Genomic DNA, 14662 nt, shown 5'->3' with positions numbered 1-14662 from the left:
AAATGGCACACAATACTTTAGTTTCTTTATCGAGTTTTTACCGTTCAGCATTTTTCAAACGACAAGACGTGAGGAATTACAGTCCTTCATTGAATGTTAGTTGGAGGTCTAAGTGTTAAGGACACTGGCGTTAGTTTAGGCCTTCAACTCTCTCACCCCAGTCTGCACTTTATTTAAGGTCTTTCCTAAAGATCTTACTGTTCTTACTGATGTGAAAAAAGTGGGGAAGAATAATTGCTCCTTGGAAGGAATCTCTTTTTAAAAGGGTCACATTTGTTGGTCTTAACGCACGAATGGATGTTTTTTTTCCCACAGGCTTTTTCTTTTTTTTTTTTCTTTTTTTTTCCTGTTAGATCTGATTAGCAGAAACCATGTATTTATCAGTGTTAAAAAATAAAAGGGTGACCTATTTCTTCTCTGACCATTAAAGAAATGAAAACGCTATTTTTCCAGCTTGGAGTGTTTGTGATGAATTGTCCTGGCCTGCTTTTCACGTTCCCCAGCTCGAGCTTTTATTTTTCCTTTCCATGGAGTTCAGAGTTGCCATAGAAATGGAGGAGTGCCAGCCAACTGCGAGATTCGTGTCACGCTGGTTTTTCTCCTTAATTCACTCTCACCAGCAATCTATCAAGATGGCGGCGATCACACGATCCAGTGCAGATGGCTGTCCTGATACGCTCAAAGTTTTATGCCTCTTTTATAAGGGAATTTATAAAGGACCGTTCTGTGAAGCGTGTTTTGTTTTCGATCTGCATTAGTACATTTCAGGTTCAGATGTGTTTGCATTAGGAAACGGTGCAGTTTGACATTGTCCTGCAGTCACCAGCGGTGCAGTATAGAGCCGGTTTGCTTATTTAGTATACGAGGTTGCATCCGCTCCATCTGCAGTGTTCTCCATATGGCCCAGTTTTTTACTCCGTGAGCACAAACATTCAGTAAATGCACTTCCATTTGTGCTGAATAGTTTACCTTAGCTTCAGAAAATCTGGACATGCTTTCCTCCTACAGCTTCATTAATGGTGCTGCTGTTCTTATCCGAACAAATAAAGCAAGGATGTAAATTCTGCCATTTTATAATGAACCTTTTTATGCTGAGCGTTAAAGGAAAGACACTACAATAAGGACGGGCGATATAGACTTAAAACTATATCACGATACTTCATGGTATTTTTTGGGGTAACGGTATAAATGACGATATGAAAACAGTAATGTTCAACACTATCTCCTGGCTTTCCTCATATATTGTTCAGTGTTTTTGCTTGAGGTGGTGGAACAAATTTGAGTTTCCACCCTTTGTTGATACGGGGTTTTGACACACTTTACAAATCACAGATCTTCTGTATCCCACCTCAATATTATGGTGGAAGCTCTTTTTTTTGGGGGGGATTAATTCTCTTTCCTTATCTAGGGTTGGAACTCTAGGGTTGAAGCTTTCTGCCATGCTTGGTCACGTTCTACACGTGAGATGCCCATGTTGCGGCACGTCAACACGTCATCAACTATATTGTCAGTATCGCGGGATGACAAATTCTTATCGTGGGGAGGAATTGTACCGGTGTGTCATGGACGATACGATATCACGCTATCCTTCTGATGAGGGATGGGAATGAACATGTAAAATTTCATGAATGTAGGTCATCTAGAGATTTTTTCTAAAATATATTTGAAGAAAAACAGTTTTAACAATCCAGTGTGGTTTATAAAGGACACGGACGTGTATCGTAATGACACGTATCAGGAAACAAGCTTTTCAGGGATTATATGGCATGGTGTGATTGAAGTGAGAGGCGCTAAGCCTTCTCAGCTAAGTTGCTTCATGTTTCAGATAATGCAATGGTTGTGTGTGGACAAGAACAGTTAAACAACCATTTTCTGTTGTTTTGATCATTTTACTACATTTTAAAAGAGGATATTGCTACCTATAGTGTACTGAGGTCAAATTGCCAAATGAATGTTATAGGGAGGAACTTCGCTAACATTACGTTTAACAAATATAGACCTTTTCCCTTAGCGTTCCTTTGAAAACTGCTCTCTAGAACACCTATGCTAGCGTGATTTAGGGAGCTTTCTGAAGGATCGAGAGTAGAGATGCCTCCTTGTTCTCATTGTTTGAATGTTGGTGGTCTATTATTCATTGTTTTTGTTTTTTTTTTTTTCTCAATCTTGTTACACACAGCCTGGAGGTTTTTCTCCGATATTTTACTGCCAGCTCTCAAAATACAAGGAGAAGCGAAACTTAAATCGCTGACCGCATCTTTAATATCAGCTTTGCTTGGATGCACAGTTGGCTACTTCTCTGCTTCTCAGTTATGTTTAACGATGTTAAGACAAGTTTATTACAGAACAGACTTGAGTCATTGTACAAGGAAGCCAAGTGAAACAGATGTTGGGTTTCTCTGCATTGACACAAGAGACTTGCGTCACTCACATCACATTCATGGATCTTTACATACTAGACCCTTTTTTTAAAAAATGTATCGCTCCAAAATGAAATAATAAATGGAGTAAAAAAGAAAAAAAGGTCAATATTCCAGCTTGGTTTTAGATCTTAGGGTCGGTGATGCTCACGTGGATGCAGCTTAACGTCACAGATCAGGGCCCGGTATTGAATAGTCAATTACTGTATGTGCATGGATTTCCAGATGTCAGTTTTTCATATGCACAAGGTGTTGCATGTCCTACTCACATTAAATACACTCTTCCTTGAGGAGTGCTCAGGAAAAGGTTCAGAAGCCACGATTTAGGAGCTTCAAGCTCCAGTCCTCAACCTGGAGCTCGGTAGCTTGAGAAAAGGAAGCAGTGTGAAGTCCAACACAGCTTGAGCTCATATGAGAGACTTGACCAGCGCCACCATATGATCCACGCCACATGCCACGTCCACCACATGACCTGGTACAGTCACCTGCAAAAACCACGCATGCGTCATCTTGAGCAACATTTATGTACATAAATAAATAAATCGTTTCAAATCGTTCTCCACTAGCACATGTGTAGCGTATTAGGTTTAAGCGGGACAAGAGTGAGAAGTTTGTGGTCTGCAGCGTACGAACCCGCCATGGAAAATACTGGTCATCACGTTTCCCGATGCCAAGACATCCTCGCACATTCTTACCCCAGACGAACAGTTCGCCACGATCTGAAAAAATAATCAGCACTCTAACTAAATCCCAAAAGATGAATCACAAGAACGAGGTCATATTTTAGTTAAAACATCTGACACTGAGAAAAAGTTGCATATCGTCAGTATAAAAACAACGACAACAAATAAACTGAATTCATAGCAACAAGATTTTTAATGTCACAGATGTTTTTCTTGCACTCGTTCTAATACGTAACTGTAATAACTACTCATACAGGGCTGTGTTTGGTATACGCTCCACATAAACCGATTAAAAACGTGTGTAATCCTCGATATGGTGAAATAATAAACACTTATTTAGCATTTTTAGAAAGAGCCTCCAGTGTCAGCACTTTATACCAGTCAGAGGTAAAGCTGCACCTTTAAGTTTTCAGGATGGAGGTCTGCATTTTTTTGATCTTATTCCCTTCACGAGAGCAAAAGAGTGTTTATAGCTGTTATAACAAAAGTGTTAACTTGTTTTGCGGACGTCACACAACATTAAAAAGTAACTATAAACAGATAAAAAGCACAACGTTCTTTAATTAATAACAAATTGTGATCTTTGGCAAATTGCTGTGGTATAAGAGAAATAAAACACTTCAGGACATGCTGTTAAAAAAACTTCAGGGTGGTAACAGTAACTCCGCTTCTCGTCAAGCCGCATTACACCACACCATTTTTGCTTATTTTCCTATAACAGCACATCTGTTATGTTTTATTCCTTATACAACTTGTATAATATCTGTCTCTAACCTGTTCCATATCATCAGAAAAACTTTTGGACGCACATCTTTCATTTTTATTTTTCCATAGATACACTGCAAATCAGAGGTACATTTTTTTCCCTCAAAAAAAGCAAAAAAAAAAAAAACAAAGGGGAAGCAAACTTTTGCACACACTCGACTGTAACTATATGCTACAGCTCTAGCGCTAGCACTAAGCCTCACCTGTGATGGCTGCAAAGTGGCTGAGCCCGCAGCGGATGTGAGACACTTTTACCGTCGGGTTGAACTCTGACTTCCCAAAAAGCGTTGCTGGCACCTTCTCTGGGATCTCTGACTCAGCCAGATTAGGCCCTTTTCCCAGGATTCCATAGCCCCACACAAACACTTCTCCACCCTCTGCATACAAACATCTGTTACATCGCTTGGTTCATCGTGCATGTGCAATAGGCAAGACTTCAGGACGCCTAGTGAGATCACAACTTTTCATTTTAATTGCAACTGGAAACTTGCCAGGATACAATACGGAGATACGTGTGTAATACGTGTGTATAAATACTACACAAATCGCTGCGGCGGATTCAAAACAATCTAGCGGGCTAGATCTTTTATACTACACCAAGTGAAAGATATGGCGGCATCTCTGAACATCAACACGTTTTCCAATTACGCATGCAGCTGATTAGCTTAACAATGCGCAGCAAAACAAATTCATCATTTCCATGCAAAGTCACGGCGCTCACCGTTGAGTATGGCGACCTGAGTTCCGCCACACGCCGCCTGCGTCACCTTACCTACTCCTTTCAGAGGAAGCAGCCGTGGAGAGCTGATCTGCAAAACAAGTGGGGAAATGATAGACGGGTGCAACACAAGTTCACGTTAACAAGCTAAACAAAACACTGTGAGAAAACTTGAGGTGTGTTCCAGGAAGAGAAACATAATCTTGAATCATGAGTTGAATTTGCCAAATCCCATGTAACAGCTTACACACGGATGCTACATAACCTAAGGCTAGTAAACAGATTTAAAAACATTATTTTTCAAGGAAAAACCTGTCATCGTTGATATGGTGATGTTTTCTTTAAGGACACGTTTGTTTAACGTTTAAGGAGTCTCCAACGTCAGTAAGTTTTCCACCACAGGAAAGTCCTCAGGACTGAGGACTTCATGATTTACACTTTCTCTAGCATGAAAAGCTCTAATTTTTCATCTTATTAACTTCAAGACAGAAAAGGGAGACTCAAGAGGGAACAGGAACTAACTTGTTTTGCAGATGTTGTTTAATAAGTAAATTGCAATCTTTGGCAAACCGTTGTGGTGTAAGAGGAATAAAACACTTTGGATGTGCTGTTATAGAGAAATAATCAACATTGGTGTGGTACCAGTATTTTTTTTTTCTTATAACAGCACGCCCAGTCATGTTTTTATTCCTTAGATATGCTTTACGAATTGTCTATGATATAGATGGGAGCGGAGTTCATTTGTAAGTTGGAGGTAACTCATAATTATTACTACAGGTCTAGAAACTTCTACACAATACAAACTGCATTTTTGAAAGGCTGCTTGTTTGCTTGATTCGTACCTGTGTGGTCTCTGTGACCGAGGCGAGTTGCAGGTACTCCGAGTTGCCCCAGCCAAAGACGTGACCCTCTGTGGATACAGCCAGGCTGCAATCTCCATACGTGCTCACCTGCTGAACTTTGACCCCTTCCAGATCACCACCAACTCGGACAGGCAATGCAGCCTTGTTGTGATGGCCCAGACCTGAGGAGTTACATAACAGCTGAGTTAGTCCTGTTTTTTTCTTATCACTAACAACTCGCTTAATCACAATCATAGGCCGGTCTGGACAGGAGGTCAAGCCTGAGCGGGGCAGTTGTCTAAAAAAGCCTCTGAGAAAAGGCGGTAAAAGGGAAAGAAGAGGAAGGGAGAGGAGATGAATGGCACTGACCTGTCTGTCCATCCGCCCCCCAGCCACAGGCATACACAGAGCCTGTTTCAGTCAGGAATAAACTGTGGTCCTGCCCACACACCACCTAGAGGACAGTATATTTACCAAATGATTACCTCTAGAATCCAGAAACATTATTATATTCAGTACATAACACACAGTTGTATGCAAAAGTTTGGGCACCCCAGCCAAATTATATATTTTTTTGTTTTTCGAAGTAAACACAACCTCTGCAGTAAACTATTACATTTAAAAACTTTTTTTTTTTTTATCCCAGAGCATAATAAAATTTCTGACTCTTCAAACCTAACCATGGGCTTAGCCCTAAAAAGATATCAAAGTTCTTCCAGCTCACAATTTCCACTGTTAAAAAAAATCATTAAGAAATGGCAGATATGGGGAAGTGTGCAACTCAAGGCAAGATCCGGAAGACCAAGTAAACTCTTAGATAGAACTGCCCTTATGCTGGCCTGAAGGCAAAGCAAAACCCCCATATGACACTGAAGACCTGCAGGAAGGTTTAGCTCTCTTCTACTGTGCAGCGTTGCTTGTACAAACATGATCTGCATGGAAGAGTCATCAGAAGAAAACCTTACCTGTGACCTTATCACAAAAGTGAATGTCTGAAGTATGCAAAACTATATCTAAACAAGCCAGAGGCATTTTGGAAGCAAGTGCTATGGACTCATGAAGTACAAATGGAACCCTTTGGCCACAATCATCAAAGGTATGTTTGGAGAAAAAAGGAACCGCATGCGATCAAAAGAACACCTTGCCAACTGTTAAGCATGGGGGTGGATCTGTTGTACTTTGGGGTTGTGTGACAGCCAGTGGTTCAGGAAACTATTTTAATGATTAAACTATTAAACTTTTTTTTAAAATTATTTTTAATGTTCCTTCCCAAGCAGTTCATTTTAGTATTCAATCAATAAAGCTGGTTTATTACTCAGAAATCAGACTGAGCTCCTACCACAAGGAGTTTTCAGGTAAACGAATTAATGAGTCATGCTCCAGGGGTCGTTTCAAAGAAATACTTTCCCATTGTGTCCTTTTAGAGAGTTTATTAATCATAGATCATTTCTTTAGGCAATTTTCGTCCCACAATACATTAATAAAAATACATACCTTACAGACACATTCACTCACCTGAGTAACTCGACTATCAAATCCCTCTATCTTGTGGACAAGATGGCTGCCACTGCAAAGAGAACAAAAATAAGACATGAGCAAGTATCATCTTCAACATTATATTTCAAATATTCATGCACGTCTTAAAAAAATTACTCCAGGAGGTCATTTAATGCCTTCAAACTTTTGATTAATAAATAACTATTAAAATATTTACTGGAAAAAATATGCTCATCAACTTCCAGCTGAAGAAGTTATAATTCCTCCCAAAAGCTTTAGGAAAGAGCCAATTTTAAGGACTGAAGTATCTAAATCATATGAGAGTAAAGCAGCAGTCCTCAGCCTTGTGGTCATTACCCCATGTGGGATCACACAAGATGTAGATGGGGTCACAGGAAATTTTCACCAACCATTATAATAGAGGTCTATGCAAATAAACATAAATGTTCTTTTTAAACATAGCAACATTTCATCACCCCAGGGTATACAACACACTCCCATGTTGATCAAAGTGTGCTTTTACACCGGATGTGAGACAAGCACAGAGCAGAGAGGATCCATGCACAAAGGACATGCATGGTGTGCACAGCACCAGCATAGTTTCAAACTAGAAACACTACAAACACAAAACTCATGCTATATTTTGCAGTGCATGCCCGTAATCTAAACAACCCATGGGCTATATTTCAGGCTGCAGCCTACTAAAACAGCAGTGAAACGTTCTATGAAAATGATACCTTCCACTGAGTATATGCTTGAAAATCTCACTGGATTAACAGATTTTATATGATCATAGACATCGATCAGCCATATCATCAAAACTACCTGCCTAATATTGTGTAGGTCCCCCTTGTGCCGCCAAAACAGCTCTGACCTGTCGAGGCATGGACTCCACAAGACCTCTGAAGGTGTGCTGTGGTATCTGGCATCAAGAGCAGCAGCAGTTAGCAGCAGATCCGTTAAGTGTTGTAAATTATGAGGTGGGGCCTCCATGGATCGGACTTGTTTGTCCAGCAAATCCTACAGATGCTAGATTGGATTGAGATCTGGGGAATTTGGAGGCCAAGTCAACACCTTGAGCTCTTTGTCATGTTCCTCAAACTATTCCTGAACAATTTTTTGCAGTGTGGCAGGGAGCATTGAAAGAGGCCACTGCCATTAGGGAATACTGTTGCCATGAAGTGGTGTACTTGGTCTGCAGCAATGTTTAGGTAGGTCGTACGTGTAAAAGTAACATCCACATGAATGCCTGGACCCAAGGTTTCCCAGCAGAACATTGCCCAGAGAATAACTGTCTCCGGCTTGCTTTCTTCCCATAGTGCATCCTGGTGCCATCTCTTCCTCAGGTAAGCAACGCACCCATCCGTCCACATGATGTAAAGGAAAATGTGATTCATTAAACCAGGCCACCTTCTTCAACTGCTCCATGGTTGCTCACGTCACAACTTTCACAGCAATTTGTGCTATAATAGCTCTTCTGTGGGATCGGACCAAAACGAGCTGGACTCCCCATGCACAGCAATAAGCCTTGGGCACCCAAGACCCTGTCACCCGTTCACCAGTGGTCCTCTCTTGGACCACTTTTAGTAGGTACTAACCACTGCATAATGGGAACACTCCACAAGACCTGCCATTTTGGAGATGATCAGACACAGTCGTCTAGCCATCACAGTTTGTCCCTTGTCAAAGTCACTCAGATCCTTACACTTGCCCATTTTTCCTGTTTCCAACACACCAACTTTGAGAACTGACTGTTCACTTGCTGCCTGTATATCCCACCCCATGACAGGTGCCACTGTAATGAGATATTCAATATTATTCACTTCACCTGTCAGTGGTTTTAATGTTATGGCTGATCGATGTATAGCAGTAATGCGTGATTACAATAATCTGACAGGTGCAATATGACACACAAGAAGGACACAGCCATTCAAAAGATAAATAAAAAAGAACCTATGTTCGATCGTTCGCGCTTTGATAAATGCGATGCTTTGCGCTGCATGTGGAGGAATACAATATTACATAGGTGTAGTAGTGTTTTTAAAACACTAACAATTCAATATTAGAAATATCAAAGAGGGATTTTGTGCATTAAATATGTTTAAATGTTACTGGGAGTCACAATAGGCAAATTTCTACATCCATATTCCTCCGCTAAACAAACTAGTTGTGTCCCAAATTGCATACTTCTGTGCTACTCTATGTAATGTGAATTTTCTAGAATTCCAGGCCTACTCTAAAAATAAATCTAAAAATTGACAAAACCAAACAAAACACAATTCCTCAATTAGCTACATTAAAGAATATCGCCTGTGATATTAGAGACAGTTCTGTGACATTCGCTGCTGCATTTCTTATGGAGAACACACTACGGGGTTGAAAACTAGGACACCAACCTGTAAACTTCATCCTCAATGATTTTCCTTCCACACTGGCCATAGGCATTATTACCCATGCTGAACACTGGAGTGAGAGGGACCAAAAAGATGACAACAATTAGAATGATTTATTTTAGTTTATTTTTAAAAATTATTATAAGGGTTGTTTACTGAAAATAAGAATCTCCATTACGACTAAGCCCACTGGAATTAATGCGTCAGATTAAAGAGGATCTGCATCCACTTATAAAGCACATTAAGACAAATGTGGGATCAGCTCCATCCATCCATGTAATTCTATTCATTAGCATATGAAATGCAGAAACTGATCCAGCTCTCTAAGATCTCCGCCTACCTCCTTCAGAGTCTGTGAGCACTAAAGAGTGAGCTCGACCACAGGACACCTGGAGGACACGCGTCTCCTGAGGGTTCGCCAGCGGCAGAGACACAGGGGACGGCTCCAGCACATATTCATAACTTTTATCTATAACACATAATAATAATAATAATGAGTAAAACACCATGGGATGTGCTGTTACAGGAAATTAATCAATGACAGGGTGGTGTGGCGAGGTGAGGCGGATTTCCAATAAAATGGCAATAAAATTTCTTAGTCTCAAAGTGTTTTATTCGTCTTGTTTATATAACAACGCAGCTCGGGCATGCTGGAAAAAACGTGTGCTTACAATTAAGATGTGTAAACATTAATATGGTGAAGCTTTTTGTAGGGTGACTTTTTTTTTTTTTTAACATTTTTGGAAGGAGTCTCCAGTGTCAGGGCTTTGTAACAGTCTGAAGTAAAGCTGTAACTTTGTGTTTTCCGCGAAGTCTTTCCTGTTTCTTGGTGACAAAGCTGCATTTTTGGTATTATTAACTTCACAAAAATGAGTCGTCATTCTTTAATAAAAGAAAAATTGTTAGCATTAGCGAACTGTTGTGGTATAAGAAGAATAAAACACTGAGACTTTTACTGGAAATCCGCCTCACCTCGCCACACCACCCTGTCAATGATTATTTTCCTATAAGAGCACATCCCATGGTGTTTTACTCCTTATATAATATAACAATATACATTATAACATATTTATCCAGCATTGTAATCCAGTCCTGGAAAACTGAGAACTAAAGACTACACAATGACAAAGAAATGAGATGCAAAAGAGATACACCTGGTTTCATTTCAAAATTGTTTATTTGTATTTTAAGTAGTCTTTTATTACGTGTGCCTATCACATCCCCACCCAAGTCGGCTCTAGAGAAACTCCTCCTTTTTCCTGGGTAGAGTTACAGTCCCATCTGAAAGTATTGGAACAGCAAGGCTGATTCTTTTGCTTTTGCTCTACACTGAAGACATTTGGGTTCGAGATGAAAAGATGAATACGAGACAATAGATCAGAATTTCAAGAAATCTTCTTTGAACAGTGGATTGCGATAACGTCACCCCTGCCCCCTGGAGGTTGCTGGTGATGTCACTGACTGTAGTTTTTGGGTTTTTCTTTACAGCTCTCACAATGTTTCTGTCATTAACTGCTTTTCTTTTCCTTGGCTGACCTGTTTGATGTCTGGCTGTTAATACAGCAGTGGTTTCTTTCTTTTTCAGGACATTCCAAAATTTCAGCTTCAAAATGGCTTGCTTGTCTCCCATAGACAGCTCTCTGGTCTTCATGTTGGTTTATCCTTTTTAACAACAAATGCAGTCTTCACCAAACCAAGACTAGACATTCCGAGCTATTAACTGTTTAAACAATCAATCTACTAAGGCACACCTGTTAGAAAGGTGCCGCGTTCCAAGTTGTTTAAAACATCTAGATGTAAATATCAGGAAATGAAAAATGAAATTCTGATATATCGTCTCATATTCATCTCAAATCCAAATGTCTTCAATGTACAGCAGGAACTAAAGAATCGCCTTGCTGTTCCATTACTTTCGGAAGGGACTGTATGTATGACGAGGAAGCAACACACAAACTCAGCTGGGATACAGATAGCTCCAGGTTCGTATCTTTTGCAGAGAATCTTTGCAAATGGGAAAATAATGGACTGCTAGAGCAGACTAAATCACAAAGCAAAGCACAGGCCACTCTGAGGTAATAAAAATAAACAGAATTTGAACCTTAAAACTAAGTACAAGCTTCTCTAGAAAATCTGCTAGCTTCTAGGTTATGTGCAAGCTGGCACTAATGCAGTCACAGCTGATTTTCCAGCATGAGTCAACTGTGTGATTCATTTCCTCTTACGCCGGTTTGGATAATTACACTAGGAAGAAGCCATTCGAAGGGTAGCGCACTCAGTTTAACTACAGTTTTTACACGTTAAACGCAGGACATCGAACCGTAGCTGGGTCACATACATCCTACAACCAGAGGGCTTTATTAAATAAATGATTTATATGCATAAATGTAAAAATTATATAACCTCTCTCTGCCTCATAAAAGGTCTGAAATAATCATTGGCATTAAAATCGGCAACTCCTACTAAGCCCATACTGACTGAAACACACCCAGGCTCAAGACACAATATAAGAAGACTTTCACACTCAAACCCAAATCAAGTTCTGACATTTCCAAAATTCTTTCTCAATGTCTCAATTTCTCAACTAATGCTTAGTCCAACCTTTTTTTTTTTTTTATAATATATTTGATCATTTTCTTTTACAGTATAGATATGACAGAAGGCTATATCTCAGAGGCTCAAGGCTCGATGGAGTACACGTAGACCTAGAGTCAAAATTAAATTAAACCCTAATAACAAAAAAAAACCACCCTAAAAACATACAGACACACAGGACAGTCGTTTGGTAGCTTTTTGTTTGTTTGTTTGTTTTAAACACCTTGGCCTCAAGGTGAAAAACAGGACACTAACTATATCAAACATGCTTTTATAGAGACAGAAACAATGATGTGCTTTGTGTGGCAAGATATTAGGAAAAGAAAGTATTAAGCCTTCTAAGGTTACATGTTACAGGAACATATTTTTACTTGGCAAAGTAGTGCTCTTGTTTTGGAGGGTCAAAATTTAATCATATACTGTATGTTTCGGGGGGTTTTAGGTTTAGTTGCATTTTTTTCCTGTTTTAGGTGCATGAAGTTGCAGCCAATTATTGTCACGTAAATGGGAATGTTTAGAAAGTTAAGTTGCTTTTGAGATGTGACAGTTGAATTCAGTAAGGAATTAAACACAGTGGGATGTAATTTGAAAATAATCAACGTCATGTCAAGCTGTTACCACCCCAAAGTTGATTATTTTCCAATAATTGCACACCCCAAAGTGTTTTATTCCTCTTCCACCACACACAACAATTAGTACGTTTATAGCTACATTTAATATTGTGGAACGTCTTCGAGTTAACAAGTTAATTCTCGTTATGACTTACGTTATAACAGCTATAAACAATCATTCGTGTTCCAGCCACCTGTTTGAAAAGATTTCATTCAAAAAACACGCTGTGTCCACACACACTCACTAACAGACAGGGTGGGAACTGAAAGAGCTCAGCTGTGGTATGTAGTGAGGGGTAACGTACGCCGGTCGTGTTGGGTGCGTTGGAAGCCCAGCTGGGAGTCTTTGTTAAGGCCCATACCCCACACTTTTGTGATGTCTTTGGTATTCGATGCCAGTAATGTGAAGCCATAACCACAGGCTGCTGAAGAGATCTGCAGGGAAAAAAACATCCAAATAACAGCTGCACATGGAAACATAACACCCATAGAAACATTACACTTCAATTTTTTTTTTTATATATTATTAATTTTTTTAATTAAAATTTCACTTTATTTGAATATATCAGATAGATAAGCTGTGAATGTTTAATCTAAACAGTGATTGGGAGATTCCTTTTGCAGCTAATTTTTTTTTTTTTTTAATATATATATATATAATTTTTTTCATTGAACATTGAATATCCAAAACACTGTTCATCCATCTCAGGGAATTCTACCCTTTTTTTTTTTTTTTTTTTTTTTTTTTAATATTTACAAGGTGTCTTTGCTGACATCAGTTGTTTTTTGCTCTTTAAAAAGTTTAAATGTTTAAACGACAGGGTTAAAAGTAACAGAGCGGTTAAATCTCATCCATGCTAACTGCATGAGGGCATTAAGGACATACTCATTTAACTAAAATTTAAAAATGATTAATAATTTACTCTCAAGCTACAGCGTGGGTAACAGAGTTGGAGCTCATTAGTCACAAAATCATAAATAATGAACAAAATGACAGAAAGTACTTTTCTTCTTCCCGTGATCTTCAGGAAATCTGGATGAACATGTGACTTGGGGAGCGTTCCAAATATTCCACAGGGGTGAACGTATTCAGAGAGCAGGGTTGAGTGAACGTTATAGAATTAACTTATAATGGACTCATGGGAAAAGACATTTCGAGTACGAGATGTTAAACAATGTGAAAAATAATATGATTTCTGAGGTATTATTATTATTATTATTATTAGAAGATACAGTGCTATAGATGGCTTTGCTTATTGATTGATCTTAATCATGCACATAAATTGTTGTGAAGGACACCACAAGTTGTTGTCTTTACTCAAAATGTCTTCCATGTTACATATTTGTAAATGTGATACCAGTGGAATATAATTTGTGGAATTATTTATTTATGTATTGTGGTTATGATTCAGATCTAGTGAATTAAAGTTGTATGATGAAAAGGTGTATGTGTGAATGAATGGATTATTTTGGGAAAGTGTGTGTTGTAAGAGTGCTTCATTAAAGGGCTTGTGTCATGCTGGTTATTTTTGATGTAACTGTTTGGTTTGGGTTTGGGAGCCATTTTAAGCAGTACCTTTTGCTCTGTATCCAGGCGGTAAGGGGTCAGTTGGTATTTTCGGGGGTTTTTCCTGCCGCTGTCGGGAACCACAAAGCTGGGAATGCCGAGGGCTCCTGTGTAGCTGAAGCCCCACACGAACACTTTATCAGTGGGCTTCCTGCGCTCTCCTACATACCGGAACAGCGGCACCTCGTCGCGGGCTTCTCTGTCTCTGCTTGTCGCTACGGAGGAAAATAAACGGCAGCTCAGAACAACTCCGGGTCGAACACGAGCTCGAGCTCCAGCACGAGCACAAATTAACGCCATAGCGCCATTCAGCGTCAGCTGTCAATGAGGAGAAGTCAACAAAACTAGCAAGCTAGCTGTACACTACTACAAGCCTATCTAACCATGCTAGCTAGCTAGCTAACGTTACATTAAAGAAATAAGTCGACCTCGCGTGCTCATACGCTATATAGCTATATATATTTTTTCTTCTCTATTAACCTCAATTTTTTTTTTCTAATATTACATATGCAGAAGTTTATACTCCTGTTTACTATGTTACTCTGTTCTGAGACATGTTTTTAAAACTCGCACAGGA

At 39.4% G+C, this 14662-nt stretch overlaps 1 protein-coding gene across 1 annotated transcript; it reads right to left on the bottom strand.

Annotated features, from left to right (window-relative positions):
* Positions 1 to 289: 289 nt before the first annotated feature.
* rcc1l (RCC1 like) lies at positions 290 to 14661 on the bottom strand. The gene is made up of 11 exons (XM_026922387.3): positions 14095 to 14661; positions 12824 to 12953; positions 9656 to 9784; positions 9319 to 9385; positions 6941 to 6992; positions 5795 to 5879; positions 5426 to 5607; positions 4587 to 4674; positions 4069 to 4242; positions 3051 to 3136; positions 290 to 2902 (listed from the first exon to the last, which is right to left on the bottom strand). The coding sequence occupies exons 1-11, from the start codon at positions 14383 to 14385 to the stop codon at positions 2825 to 2827; spliced, it is 1362 nt and encodes a 453-aa protein (XP_026778188.2). The 5' UTR covers positions 14386 to 14661; the 3' UTR covers positions 290 to 2824.
* Between the last annotated feature and the right edge of the window lies 1 nt (position 14662).

The sequence above is a fragment of the Pangasianodon hypophthalmus genome, chromosome 27 (genome assembly GCF_027358585.1).
Source record: "Pangasianodon hypophthalmus isolate fPanHyp1 chromosome 27, fPanHyp1.pri, whole genome shotgun sequence".
Lineage (NCBI taxonomy): Eukaryota > Metazoa > Chordata > Actinopteri > Siluriformes > Pangasiidae > Pangasianodon > Pangasianodon hypophthalmus.
Note: the sequence above shows the minus strand (reverse complement) of the source record. Positions and strands in the feature narration are given on the sequence as shown.

What these genes read in the sequence shown, in the direction of transcription:
- rcc1l (XM_026922387.3), bottom strand. Translation starts at nt 14,385, where the DNA reads ATGGCGTTAATTTGTGCTCGTGCTGGAGCTCGAGCTCGTGTTCGACCC. An exon ending in ATTGAGGATGAAGTTTACAG is followed by an intron (nt 6,993 to 9,318) that starts GTTGGTGTCCTA and finishes TTCTCTTTGCAG; the next exon opens with TGGCAGCCATCTTGTCCACA. An exon ending in ACCAGTATTTTCCATGGCGG is followed by an intron (nt 2,903 to 3,050) that starts GTTCGTACGCTG and finishes TGGTTTTTGCAG; the next exon opens with GTGACTGTACCAGGTCATGT.